The 12,484-nt window shown below is 43.6% G+C and overlaps 1 protein-coding gene and 1 long non-coding RNA gene across 14 annotated transcripts in view; one reads left to right on the plus strand and one right to left on the minus strand.

The window, feature by feature from the left end:
* Nucleotides 1–12,484, plus strand: part of RIMBP2 (RIMS binding protein 2) — a 358,745-nt gene that overhangs the window by 247,725 nt on the left and 98,536 nt on the right. For all 13 annotated transcript variants that reach the window (XM_039910269.1, XM_029057608.2, XM_039910266.1 and 10 more), the window contains one exon: nt 7,935–8,039. In XM_039910269.1, the coding sequence (XP_039766203.1) occupies nt 7,935–8,039 (105 nt within the window). The remainder of the gene's footprint in view (nt 1–7,934; nt 8,040–12,484) is intronic.
* The window catches only part of LOC103164819, a 41,248-nt gene that overhangs the window by 11,705 nt on the left and 17,059 nt on the right, over nt 1–12,484 (minus strand). The gene's annotated exons all lie outside the window — the stretch shown is intronic.

The following is a 12,484-nucleotide window of genomic DNA, read 5'->3' on the forward strand; positions in this document are numbered from 1 at the left end:
TATTGAGCATTTACTGTATGTAGAGCACTTTATTAAGAGCTTTATATTATATTATAATAATATAATAGTCACATTCCCTCCCCACAGTGAGCTTGCAGTCTAGAGGGGGAGACAGTCATAAACTCTGCACACAGTAAGCGCTCAATTAATACAATTGAATGAATAAATAAATAAATTATGGATTTGTACATAAGTGCTGTGGGGCAGGGAGGCAGAGAGAGATGAATAAAGGGAGCAAGTCAGGGCAATGCAGAAGGGAGTGGAAGAAAAGGAAATGAGGGCATAGGGAAGACCTCTTGGAGGAGGTGTGCCTTCAATAAGGCTTTGTAGGTGGGGGGAGTAATTGTCTGTTGGATACGGAGAGGGAGGGTGTTCCTGGCCAAGGTAGGACACGGGCTGAACATTGGTGACGAGATCAAGATACAGTGAGTAAGTTGGTGTTAGAAGAGTGAAGTGTGTGGGCTGGGTTGTAGTAGGAGAGCAGTGATTTGAGGAAGGAGGTGGCAAGGGGATTGAAGGCCATAAATTTCCTGCTTCCCTAAGAACCAGAAAATTCATGCTATTAGCAATTGCCTACTAAAGGTACATTCCAAGTGCTTAGTATAGTGCTCTGCACATAGTAAGTGCTCAATAAATACGATTGAATGAATGAATGAATGAAGGCCAAGGAACTGTACAAGACATCTGGGAGAGTAAAACAATAATAGGACACATATTATTTGTCGTTGAGGAGCTTGCCATTTACTTGGGGAGATAAACAAAAATGATTTACAGTTGGTGCAAGCAGGAGAAAGAACAAGGATAATGAAGAAGGCAGTACAATGTAGCAGTGGTATTTTTTCAGCACCACTGAATGTAATACAATGTGCTGCACTGAACCTTGGGGAAGTACAGAAAATGCAAACACATCTTGCCTGCCCACAGGAGCTTACACTCAAATGAAAATATCAATACATCTCGTGGCTCAGTGGAAAGAGCACGGGCTTTGGAGTCAGAGCTCATGAGTTTGAATCCCAGCTCTGCCACTTGTCAGCTGTGTGACTGTGGGCAAGTCACTTAACTTCTCTGTGCCTCAGTTACCTCGTCTGTAAAATGGGGATTAAGACTCTGAGCCCCATGTGGGACAACCTGATTCCCCTGTGTCTACCCCAGCGTTTAGAACAGTGCTCTGCACATAGTAAGCGCTTAACAAATGCCAACATTAATATTATTATCTCTTCAAGAAGTGACAGAATGTGTTAATATGTTTAATTTTTCTTTCTATAAAATAAAAATATACAGGTGTACCTAAGTGCTGAGGAAAGGAATAAAATCCCCAAAGCTAAGGTTGGATGTAGGGCTGAGTTGACTGAGTGTGTTGGGCTGATTTGACTGGAGTTAAAATGGCCAACATGACCTGATTATTTAGCCAGCTAATGAATCGGGTTTAATAACTAGCACTCTCCGTCGTCCTTCAGCCCTGAATGCCGAGAAAATGTTAAATTGGAGTCCAACAGGCCAGAAAGAATTGCCATGAAATTACTTCCCAGTCCCATGTCACATCCTCAAGCTGGGTGAAATTTGGGGCAGTGTTCAGAACCCTTTAAACCGTGACTTGACCCACCTTCGTGACCTCAGTCAACTTCTTAGGGCAAGTCAAAATGCCTGGCATTTGCCAGAGTCCCAGCCTGTAGTCGAATGGCTTTATGAAGTCTGTGATACAGCATAAAAGTAATTGTTACTTCCCACGCTTTTCTCGTATCTCTTTGACTGCACAGATTGTATCTGCTATGCTGCATTTTGTTCTCAATCCACATTAGACTTCAACAGCTGTTTTAGTAATATTCTTCAGTAGCGTGTCCCGATTACTCTGGCCATTGGCTTTTAATAGGTAGTACGACTCTTTGGTGGTTTCCCTAGTCAACTGACTCACTTTTTCCTTAAATGAAGTTTCTACATTCGGTTCGAATTCCAGGGGCACTACTTTGTGTCCCATATTTTGAAAGACCGCCCATAGTGATGTCTAAGCATTTCATTCATTCAGTTGTATTTATTGAGCACTTAGTGTGTGCAGAGCACTGTACAAGCACTTGGGAGAGTACAATACAACTATAAACAGACACATTCCCTGCCCACAGTGAGTTTACAGCAAGGTCCCTCCTTGACAAATTCTTCCCCTCTTCCAGACCTTTCTGAAATCACTTCTACTCCAGGCGGCCTTTCCTGATAAATTTCTCCTCTCGCCATCCAATCCCTGGCCCCACGGCTACTTGGTCACTTCACGGCTTCTTTGGAGGTAGCAAATTCATTCATTCATTCAATCGTATTTATTGAGCACTTACTGTGTGCAGAGCACTGCACTAAGCACTTGGGAGAGTACAATAGACCAGTAAGCAGACACGTTCCCTGCCCACAACGAGCAAATGAGAATGGATGCTAGCCCGAGCAGCTGTTGGAAAGTAGACAGAAAGAGGGCACTCCCGTTCAAGTAGTGCAGAACAAACAGTTTTAAGACATAGATGTGCACATTCAAATAACGTAATACAGCAAAAGAAGCTTACAGTCTAGAGGGGAAAACAGAGATTAAAATAGATTACAGATATGTACATAGGGGCTGAGGGTGAGGTGAATATGAGGTAGTTAAAGGATTTGCCCGAAGCATATTTTTTAGAAAAATGGAAACTCTAGCTTGGGGTGGTTTTATAAACAATATCTAAAAAAGTCCTAATTTGAAGTCGGCTCACTAGTATGGTATCTAGGGAAGGTTCAAATTACTCTTGGTGATTTAGCGTGCCACTTCTTTTTTTGCGCTTTCCAAGCATGTAGGACAGTGCCTTGCATCCAATAGGTGCCCAATTATATTACTTACAGACTAACTTTAGGTTTCATTTCCACCAGTTTCCTTCTAAAATGAGGATCCCAGATTGCAAGAGCTTTCATTGGATTCCCCAACCTCTAGACTAATTCTCCTTTTTTACAAAATGTAATTCTAAAAACACAGGCTTTGGGGAGAAGGCAGTTTCACAAGGGATAAATATTTCTTATCTTAAGAGCACAGAGCAGAACGCGCAATGGTGGGAAGGTCTTTCAAAAATGCTATGTCTTCGCATTTCAGATTTATTTTTAAAGCCGCGATATTTATAGCCGATGTCGACATTAGCACCATCTCTTAAAGAAGCCTAAAATGTCAGAGTGTTGTTTCCTCAAGATAACTAGGAAGTAACACTGAATGAATATGCTATGCTGCAAATTTAATCCTCTGCATGGCATTACGATCAGCGAAGGATTTGTCATCCCTTGTCGGGTGTCTTCCCAGGCGGGGGAAAAGGGGTAAGACTAAAACGAGTCCTTTACTCTAAAACAGCAGATCATACATTAAATTGGAGACACATTTGTGTGATGTAGCCTATGAAATGTAGAGCTTGGAATGGCAGTAGAAAGAACACAAAAAGCATCCTGAAAAAAGCTGGAGGGGATCATTAAGAGAAGGCAGAACAGCCCAGAAAGCCCATCGGAAATCCCAGTCCAGGATGACACTTTTTTTAGCTAAGCAGTACCCGCAAAGCAGGAGAATTCCTGCTGGGGCTATGGCATCACTGCCAAAGAACCACCTAACTAGAGACTCTTGAATGGTGGACAGGCTCAACAGGACTCTTAAAAATACCCGACTAAAATAGGGGGTGAGATCGCAGTGGCTACTGATATGGCTACCATCTACTGGACTATGGCTCTAAGATAGAGTTTTAACACCATTCTGCATTCATTTTGGCCATAAATAATTGTGAAAGATCGAGAGACCAAGAGGCAGTTTTGAAAATAGAGATAAAATGGTACTGGGCTAACTTAAACTAGTGTGGTGGGAAACCATGTTTCCCCTCTGCTGAAGAACCTCCAGTGGTTGCCACGCCACCTCCTCATCAAACAGAAACTCCTTACTATTGGCTTTAAAGCGGTCAATCACCTTGCCCCCTTCTACAACTCAGGCCACACAATTCATTCCTCTAACGCCAACCTACTCGGTGTACCTCGGATCTCGTCCGTGTCGCTGCCGACCTCTTGCCCGTGTCCTGCCTCTCGTCTCTCCCCTACTTCAAAGTCTTACTGAAGGCAGTTTTCCACCAAGTGGGCTCCCTTGGCTAAGCCCTCTTGTCCTCTTCTCCCACTCCCTTTTGCATCACCGACTTGCCCTCTTTATTCATCCTCACCCTTCCCAGCCCCACAGTACGTATATACATATCTGTAATTTATTTTATACTAATGCCTGCCTCCCGTGCTCGACTGTAAGCTTGTTGTGGACAGAGAATGTGTCTGTTATATTGTATTCTCCCAGGCGCTTAGAACTGTGCTCTGCACACAGAAAGTGCTCAATAAATATGATTGATTGATTGAATAAGTCTTTTCATGAGGTGCAGCGCATTGCTGACCATTTTTCTGAGAAGTAGGGGATCTAGTTGATGGTGAGCAAAATTTCTGCTCTCTGTCACTCTCTTTCTCTCTCATGCACAGAGGACAGCACAATTACACTCCTCAGTCCCCAAACATACAAGGTCATCTGAGGCCCCCAGTATAAGCCTGCTTTCGTCCAAGTGCCAGGAAGAAGACGGACATAGTTCTTCCACCAAATGTAGGCCTTTTCAGCACTTAACAAGGTTGTAAATTACTGCCAGTCACTGTTGTCAAGAGCAGCAGTTCAGCAGTTGCTTATTATTGGCCCAAGGAGTGGTCTAATCAGCCAGCTTGTCTTTCAACTGTGCTCTCCAGCTTCATTGCTATTGTTTTCCACTCTGATAGAGTCTCCAAATCAACGTGAAGTCCTGTTCTGTTTGATTTTTCTGGCCACTAGTTCTCTTTGCTTCAATCTGTATGCCTGCCAGGGGCCTGAAGTCCTTTGTAGAAGAGGAAGTGAGAATCCTAAAATACTGTTCCAAACAAGATTTTTTCAATGAAATAAAAGATAGATGGCCTAGCTTGGACAATTTTACGGTGTCGGTGGTTTCGACTCGGAATAATGTGGTTGACTAGATTATTTTCTATGCACAAATGGAATGCATCATCAGTGGAATGCTAGGTTGGCAACGTGAGAAATCTGTCCTTCTGCCAGCAAGCCTGTTGCTGTGCTCATCTATCCAAAATGGACCATATCTGAGCCTTCCATACACACTTCAATCAGGGTGTTTCCAGCAGGCACAGGTTGTCTGTCTGTTGAGGTTAGATTGCTTCTCCACATGCCTCGCCACCTTTGTATTATCCCATTATTTTCCTTCCCCAAAAACCAAACTATGAGAGCCCAAGAGTTAATGGAGCCCAAATCATCAAGTGTCATGTGCGTTGGGGGAATGGGGACATGCCACTTGGCCAAAGTTGGCTAACAAAAATTTGAATAAATGTTGTATTTCCAAAGCATAATTGCTTCTTTTCAACAAGCTCTCATTATTTGAAATAAGGATTGCTGCATCATAAGAAATAAGAAGGGAAAATGACTTCGATGTACAATTGAATTGCTTTTAAACACTTCATGCTTGATTTGTCCTTTGATGGTTTTGTTTATTCCATGTCTCTATTAGAGATATTTATAATGCTAGTGCAAGTAGAATTGCAATAAGCTGCTAGATTAGAGGTAGTTCTCTCTCCCCTTCTCTATTACGTAAACTCTAGTTTGGATGCATTTTCTCACTCATAAAGTGAATAAGATGATAAGGCAGCTGAACAAAGGATTAAGAATCTGAGGTAGAAGAAATGTTCATGGTCAGTGAAATGAATTAATTGAGGAAAAAAAATGCTAATCCAATGCAGTTGATAAATGAGCCAATTCCATAGGTGGCTTTTTCTCTGGACCACAGTCATTTCCTAGCTGTATCTTCCCTGCCTTATCAACTTTTTCATTTCCCTTGCAATTTTAAATTAATTTCTACAGTGGATTCCTCTTAGTATGCTGAGTATCTCTTGAGCAGGTGGACTGGTCGTGCTCGCAGTACCTATTTTGGAAAACATATCGCTACTTATTGGAGGGAATTAAATGCTCCGAACTTTTCTGAGCCCTTGTTCCAGGTTTTCATAGTGCGTCTTGTTTCTCTGGACTGTCTCTCCCACACTTTTTCCCTACTGGTTTCCCTTTCCTGGAGGAAAGATACACCAACTCATATTCCATCCATTCACCCGTCAAAGAAGAGTTCAAATCTACCTCCCATGGGAAACTCTCCCATCTTGACACAGGAAGTCTTGAATTTCCCTCAGCACTACATTGGCCCATGTGCCTTTTGCCTTCTGGTTCTGGGCCTGCACATTTATTCATTCAATCATGTTTATTGAGCACTAACTGTGTGCAGAGCACTGTACTAAGTGCTTGGGAGAGTACAATACAACAATACACGGTCACATTCCCTGCCCACAATTGGATTACAGTCTAGAGTCGGGGAGACAGACATCAATACAAATAAATAAAATTACAGAGTGCTGTGGGGCTGGGATGGGGGAAGAGCAAAGGTAGCAAGTCACGGCTTCAACTATCATCTCTCCGCGGATGACACCCAAATCTCTATCTCCTCCCCTGTTCTCTCTCCCTCCCTCCAGGCTTGCATCTCTTCCTGCCTTCAGCACATCACCTGGATGTCCTCCCTTTCCAAGCGCTTAGTACAGTGCTCTGCACACAGTAAGCGCTCATTAAATATGAATGAATGAATGAATTGAATGAAATTGTACCTCCACCAGCCCTTAGAACAGTGTTTGACACATAATAAATACTTAACAAATTACCATTAGAAAACAGTTCAAACTTCACTATAATTGATATTCGATAGCAGAAGCTGAACTTTTAACTAACTTCACATATCTTTAATTTCCAACAGAAAACCAGAAAGAAACAGGAAGGAAACATTTTTTAAAAAGTAACCAGGAAAGTGAAGGGGTACAGTAAAGGAGACCAAAGAGTGCCATTTTACCTGAGTACATCAACCTGCAAACTCAAGTGGGAAAAGGGAGCCAGGAGTATTTTCATGAAAATGTCTATAAAATTTTCCCTTCTGTGATTAGGAATGGCAGTGGGGAATATGGGAACATTGTGGACAGGAATGGGTTTTTTTGTTGTTATATTGTACTCTCCCAAGCAATTAGTACTGTGCTTGCACACAATAAATGTGATTGACTGACTGAATGAAATATGCTTTCACACTGCCCTGCAGAAAAATTGTAATAATAATAATGATAATGATGGAATTTGTTAAGCGCTTACTATGTGCAAAGCACTGTTCTAAGCGCTGGGGGGATACAAGGTGATCAGGTTGTCCCACGTGGGGCTCACAGTTTTAATCCCATTTTACAGATGAGGTAACTGAGGCACAGAGAAGTGAAGTGGCTTGCCCAAAGTCACACAGCTGGCAAGCAGCAGCCAGAATTAGAACCCATGACCTCTTACTCCCAAGCCTAGGCTCTTTCCACTGAGCCATGCTAATAATAATAATCATGGTACTTGTTAAGCACTTACAATGTGCCAAGCCCTGTTCTAAGTGCTGGGGTAGATACAAGTTAATTCATTCAATCGTATTTATTGAGCACTTACTGTGTGCAGAGCATTGTACTAAGCGCTTGGGAAAGTACAATACAACAAACAACAGGGTGGACACAGTCTCTGTCCCAGATGGAGCTCACACTCTTATCCCCATTTTACAGATGAGGTAACTGGGGCCCAGAGAAGTAAAGTGACTTGCCCAAGGTCACACAGCAGACATGTGGCAGAGCCGAGATTAGAATCCAGGTCCCACGCTCGATCTATTAAGCCAGGCTACTTCTCATCCCTGAGGATAGAAATTGGGGCCGATGCCCATCCATTTGCAGAACGCTTGAAGCCAGATTCAGTTATTTTCATTGGCTCAAACCCCGGGAGAATTCTCGTGCACCGTTCTCCTGCCCCAGAATTGTCCTCCTGAATGCTAAAAGACCGTTTCTCTTTCCTCCAACAGCATATGCGAGAGGCCGCTGACCGGCGGCAACAGCTGGAATTAGAGCATGAACAAGCCTTGGCAGTTCTCAACGCAAAGCAGCAGGAAATTGATCTGCTGCAGAAGGTGAGCTGGGAAAAGCGGAGGGAGAGGAAGGCATTTAAGGGAAGGGGTAGTGTGGGAAATGCAGAAGCAGGGCCGTTGGAAGCGTATACATTTATGAATTCCCTTGGATCCTTTATGTAGGGAAGAGGAGTCGATCAATCATTTACATTTATTGAGCACTTACTATGTGCAGAGGACTGTATTAGGCCTCTCTTCTTCCTGCATAGAGGAGATTATCAGGTTTCACAGGGAGTGGCCATGGGTATGGGTGTCTCTGCCATGTTAGCTGTGGTGTAGGCTCCAAAGGGCTCAATAGGACTCTTTAATGTTTTGGAAAAGGGTTTACCTGTCTGGGCTTCCCTGGCTCTCCAGCGTTCCCAACAGTCACCCCACAAGTAAACTACCTCCGGTTCTTCTTTTTCCCGGAGCTCCCGTTCAGAGTGAAAAATAGCCCCAGATTGGGGGAGGAAAGTTCGTAAGTGGGGATTGGGGAAAATGTGTGCTCCAGAGAAGTCAGGAGGGGGGATAGGTTTGGACAGGGACGCACCCTGGAACTTCTGTTATCCGCAAACCACCGGAATCTTACTGCGGCCCCACGCCCAGCCCAACACAAATCAAGGGCCTTTGGAAAATTGAGTCTTTAATGGTAGTCTCTGAGCATTGAGGAGAGTGAAATGGCTCCTATCAAGAATCTCTCTGTGTGCACTGAGTTGTAGAGAAGCAGCTTGGCTTAGTGAATAGAGCACGGATCCGGGAATCAGAATGATCTGGGTTCTAATCCCGGCTCTGCCACGTGTCTGCTGTGTGACCTTTCACAAGTCACTTCATTTCTCTGTGCCTCAGTTACCTCATCTGTAAAATGGGGATGAAGATTGTGAGCTCTATTTGGGTCAGGGACTAATAATAATAATAATAATGTTGGTATTTGTTAAGCGCTTACTAGGTGCCGAGCACTGTTCTAAGCGCTGGGGTAGACATAGGGGAATCAGGTTGTCCCACGTGGGGCTCACAGTCTTAATCCCCATTTTACAGATGAGGGAACTGAGGCACAGAGAAGTTAAGTGACTTGCCCACAGTCACACAGCCAAGAAGTGGCAGAGCTGGGATTCAAACTCATGAGCCCTGACTCCAAAGCCACTGAGCCACGCTTTCCACTGAGCCACGCTGCTTCTCCAAAATGTCACTAATGCACCCCAGATGGGACTATGTCCAACACGATTATCTTGTATCTGCCCCAGTGCTTAGAACAGTGCCTGGCACATAGTAAGGGTTTAACAAATATCTAGTGAATAGAGCACGGGCCTGGAAGTCAGAAGGAACTCAGTTCTAATCCCAGCTCCATTACTTGGCTGCTGTGACCTTGGGCAGATAACTTGGGTTGTTGGGACAGGGACAGGGACTATGTCCAACCTAATTAGCTTTTATCTACCCAGCTCTTAAGACAGTGCTTGACATATAGTAAGCGCTTAACAAATGCCATCGTCATCCTCATCATTATTGTTATCATTTTTATCATTATAATTATTGTGTGATGTGGCCTAGTGGAAAAAGCACAGGCCTGGAAGTCAGAGGACGGGACCTGGGTTCTACTACCTGCTCTCTCTCTTGTCTGCTGTGTGACCTTAGGCAAGTCACATAACTTCTCTGTGTCTCAGTTTCCTCATCCTTAAAATGGGAATTAAGACTGTGAGCCCCAGCACATAGTAGAGTGCCTGGCATGTAATAAGTGCTCAACAAATGCCATTAAGAATGAGAGATTTGATCCGTTCTAAGTATACTAATGTGAACCTTCAGGACCAAAATAAAAATGAAACCAAACAAATCATATTTACATGGTTTTCCATTGTATTTAGAGATGATGATATTGAGCGTGAAATTTGTCTGTGGGGCCCAGGACAGCTGGATAAACCAGTGTGGGCCTCTACAGTCACAACCACACCATGGACAAACAAAGACAGTCACTGGTTATGCTGTCGCGTTTGATATTTGAAGTGCCTATTTTTGCCTCCGGGTATATCCGCCTGCTTTGATGCTTTTTGCTTGACTGTTGAAATAGCAAGTAATTACTCTTTCTTCTGGGTTGCTGCCTGTGCTGAACAGACTGGGCTTATCCAGATCTTCGATCTCAAAAAAGAAGAATCTAATATTGTGTTCCCAAACCTTGATGTCGATAGGAATCAGATAAGCTGATTTCTCCACCAGAGTTCATTAAGTGCCCTGGCAGCCTCCTGCTGAGATAAGGGCTGATGTGGTATCCCTAATCATTTATGAAGAGCTCATATTAGGGGCAGATTTTATTAAGCCAGTGATAATGGTTAATGGCGAGGCTTTTATTACCTGTCATGACGTGTTTCCCTAACACCTTAAGAAACAGAGCTTTATCAGATACTCCACAGAAAAGTTATTACAATAGCATGGGGAGAGATATTACTATACTTATCAACATAGCGATGTGCCAAAGAGACTTTATTACGGTTCAGCGGATTAACATGCCTTTACAATACCTACATTCATTCTTTATCAGTGTCCTGAGGCCGAGTCTACCGTAGACAGTCGGTTTAAGGCTCACAAACTTATTGAAAGTGTACCGCTCCCCAGGACGTCTTATCTTCAAATATAGTTACAATTACTTTGAGGCAAAATTTAAAAACTGTAGTCAACATTCAGTTATTCAGGGATCCAGTAGCCAGATTACAACTTGTCCTTTCCTCCTCTTTCCTGGTTTCCCATCTCTCGTTTTTGGTTGGTTTATTTTGTTTTTTTCCTCAAGAGTCAGCAGGGGAAGGGAAAGGAAGTGAAATCAGTCCATTTATACAACTTCTTTAGTACCTCTGGTCAAAGTTTTGACAAGAGGAAGTTCAGTGGAGAACCTCAAATTTGAGGTGGCTGCTATGATTCCATGCCTTCTCTGCTGGATATCCCTGAGGGGAAATGAGAGCTAACCGTACTATATTGCAGGGCAGCAGTGTTTTCATTATTCCATCAACCTGGGAGGGGAGCTTTATTCCTCCTCAATAAATGCTATGGGATTGTTGGCTGGAAGATCTGTGCGAACATGATTGTAATTAGCAAAGACAAGTAAAGGGAGGTAAATGGGTCAGTGAGAAATAATGAATGGTCTCACATTCTTCAAACAGAGAGAGGCCAATATTGAAAAACCTGAAAGGAGGCAATTCTGTATTATTGTGCATGGTACAGGGATTTGAAGACCACATTTGAGGGCTGCAAGCTGGCTATATCCTCTTAGTTGGAAAAAGCAAAGAGCATTTGTTCTCGAAAATTAATTCACCCTCCCTGCTCACGAACTCACTGGCCCTTTGACAGAGTCACTTGTGAAGGCTCAAGCTGACTTCGTTTATATGACTCAATGCTTGAAAGGATTCGGAAGTACGGTCTTCCCTCAGCCTAATACATGTCTCAGGTCCCAGTGGCAAAGACAGGAGCATTGCTAGGATTCCATCCTCTGCTCCACTGGATCAAAACAGCTACCGCATATCTTTTATACCATACCAATCTGTTGGGTAAGAAATGTATCGACCTATAGCCGTGAAGCACTAAAAGGTGGGTTTTCAGGAGCATTTGGAAGATGAGGAGAGTCATGATTTGATGGATTTGACTAGGAACCCAGTGTGGGACTGTGGCTGATCTGCTCATCTTGGTTCAGCACAGTGCCCGGCACATAGTATAAGTCCTTAATGAATGTCATCATTATTATCTGAGTGGGGGAGGATGTCAGCAACGAGTTGGAGATGAGAAGTTGAGAGGGAGGAACAATAAGGAGGTTAGCTTGGGAAACACAAAGAGGGCAGCTGGGATTATCGAAGGGGAAGAGAAGGGGAGGAGAGAGTCGATGGAATGCCTTGAAATCAATAATAATGTTGGTATTTGTTAAGCGGTTACTATGTGCAGAGCACTGTTCTAAGCGCTGGAGTAGATACAGGGTCATCAGGTTGTTCCACGTGAGGCTCACAGTCTTCATCCCTATTTTACAGATGAGGGAACTGAGGCCCAGAGAAGTGAAGTGACTTGCCCACAGTCACACAGATGACAAGTGGTAGAGCCGGGAGTCAAACCCATGCCCTCTGAGTCCCAAGCCCGGGCTCTTGCCACTGAGCCACGCTGCTTCTTTTGTTTGATGCGGAGGGAAATGGCTAGCGATTGAGGAAGGGAGCAATGAATTCTGTGCAGGATTTTTGGAAGGTGATCCAGGTATCATATAGGATGATAGAATGAAGAAAAGAGAGGCTAGAGGCAGGGAGAGCAGTGAAGAAGCTGAGACAGTTATTTAGTTAGGAGATGAGAACCGGAATCTAAGGAGATGGTCATAATTGTAGAGGCGAAGGAGACAATCTGGGAACTATTGTGGAGGACAATCCTGCAGAACCGAGAGACACTCAATGCTGTGAACTTGAGGGAGGCACTTAGGGTCCAAAAAGAGTTAGTTTTGCATTTCCCCTTTCTATAAT

This window comes from Ornithorhynchus anatinus, chromosome 2, assembly GCF_004115215.2.
Source record: "Ornithorhynchus anatinus isolate Pmale09 chromosome 2, mOrnAna1.pri.v4, whole genome shotgun sequence".
Taxonomy (NCBI): domain Eukaryota; kingdom Metazoa; phylum Chordata; class Mammalia; order Monotremata; family Ornithorhynchidae; genus Ornithorhynchus; species Ornithorhynchus anatinus.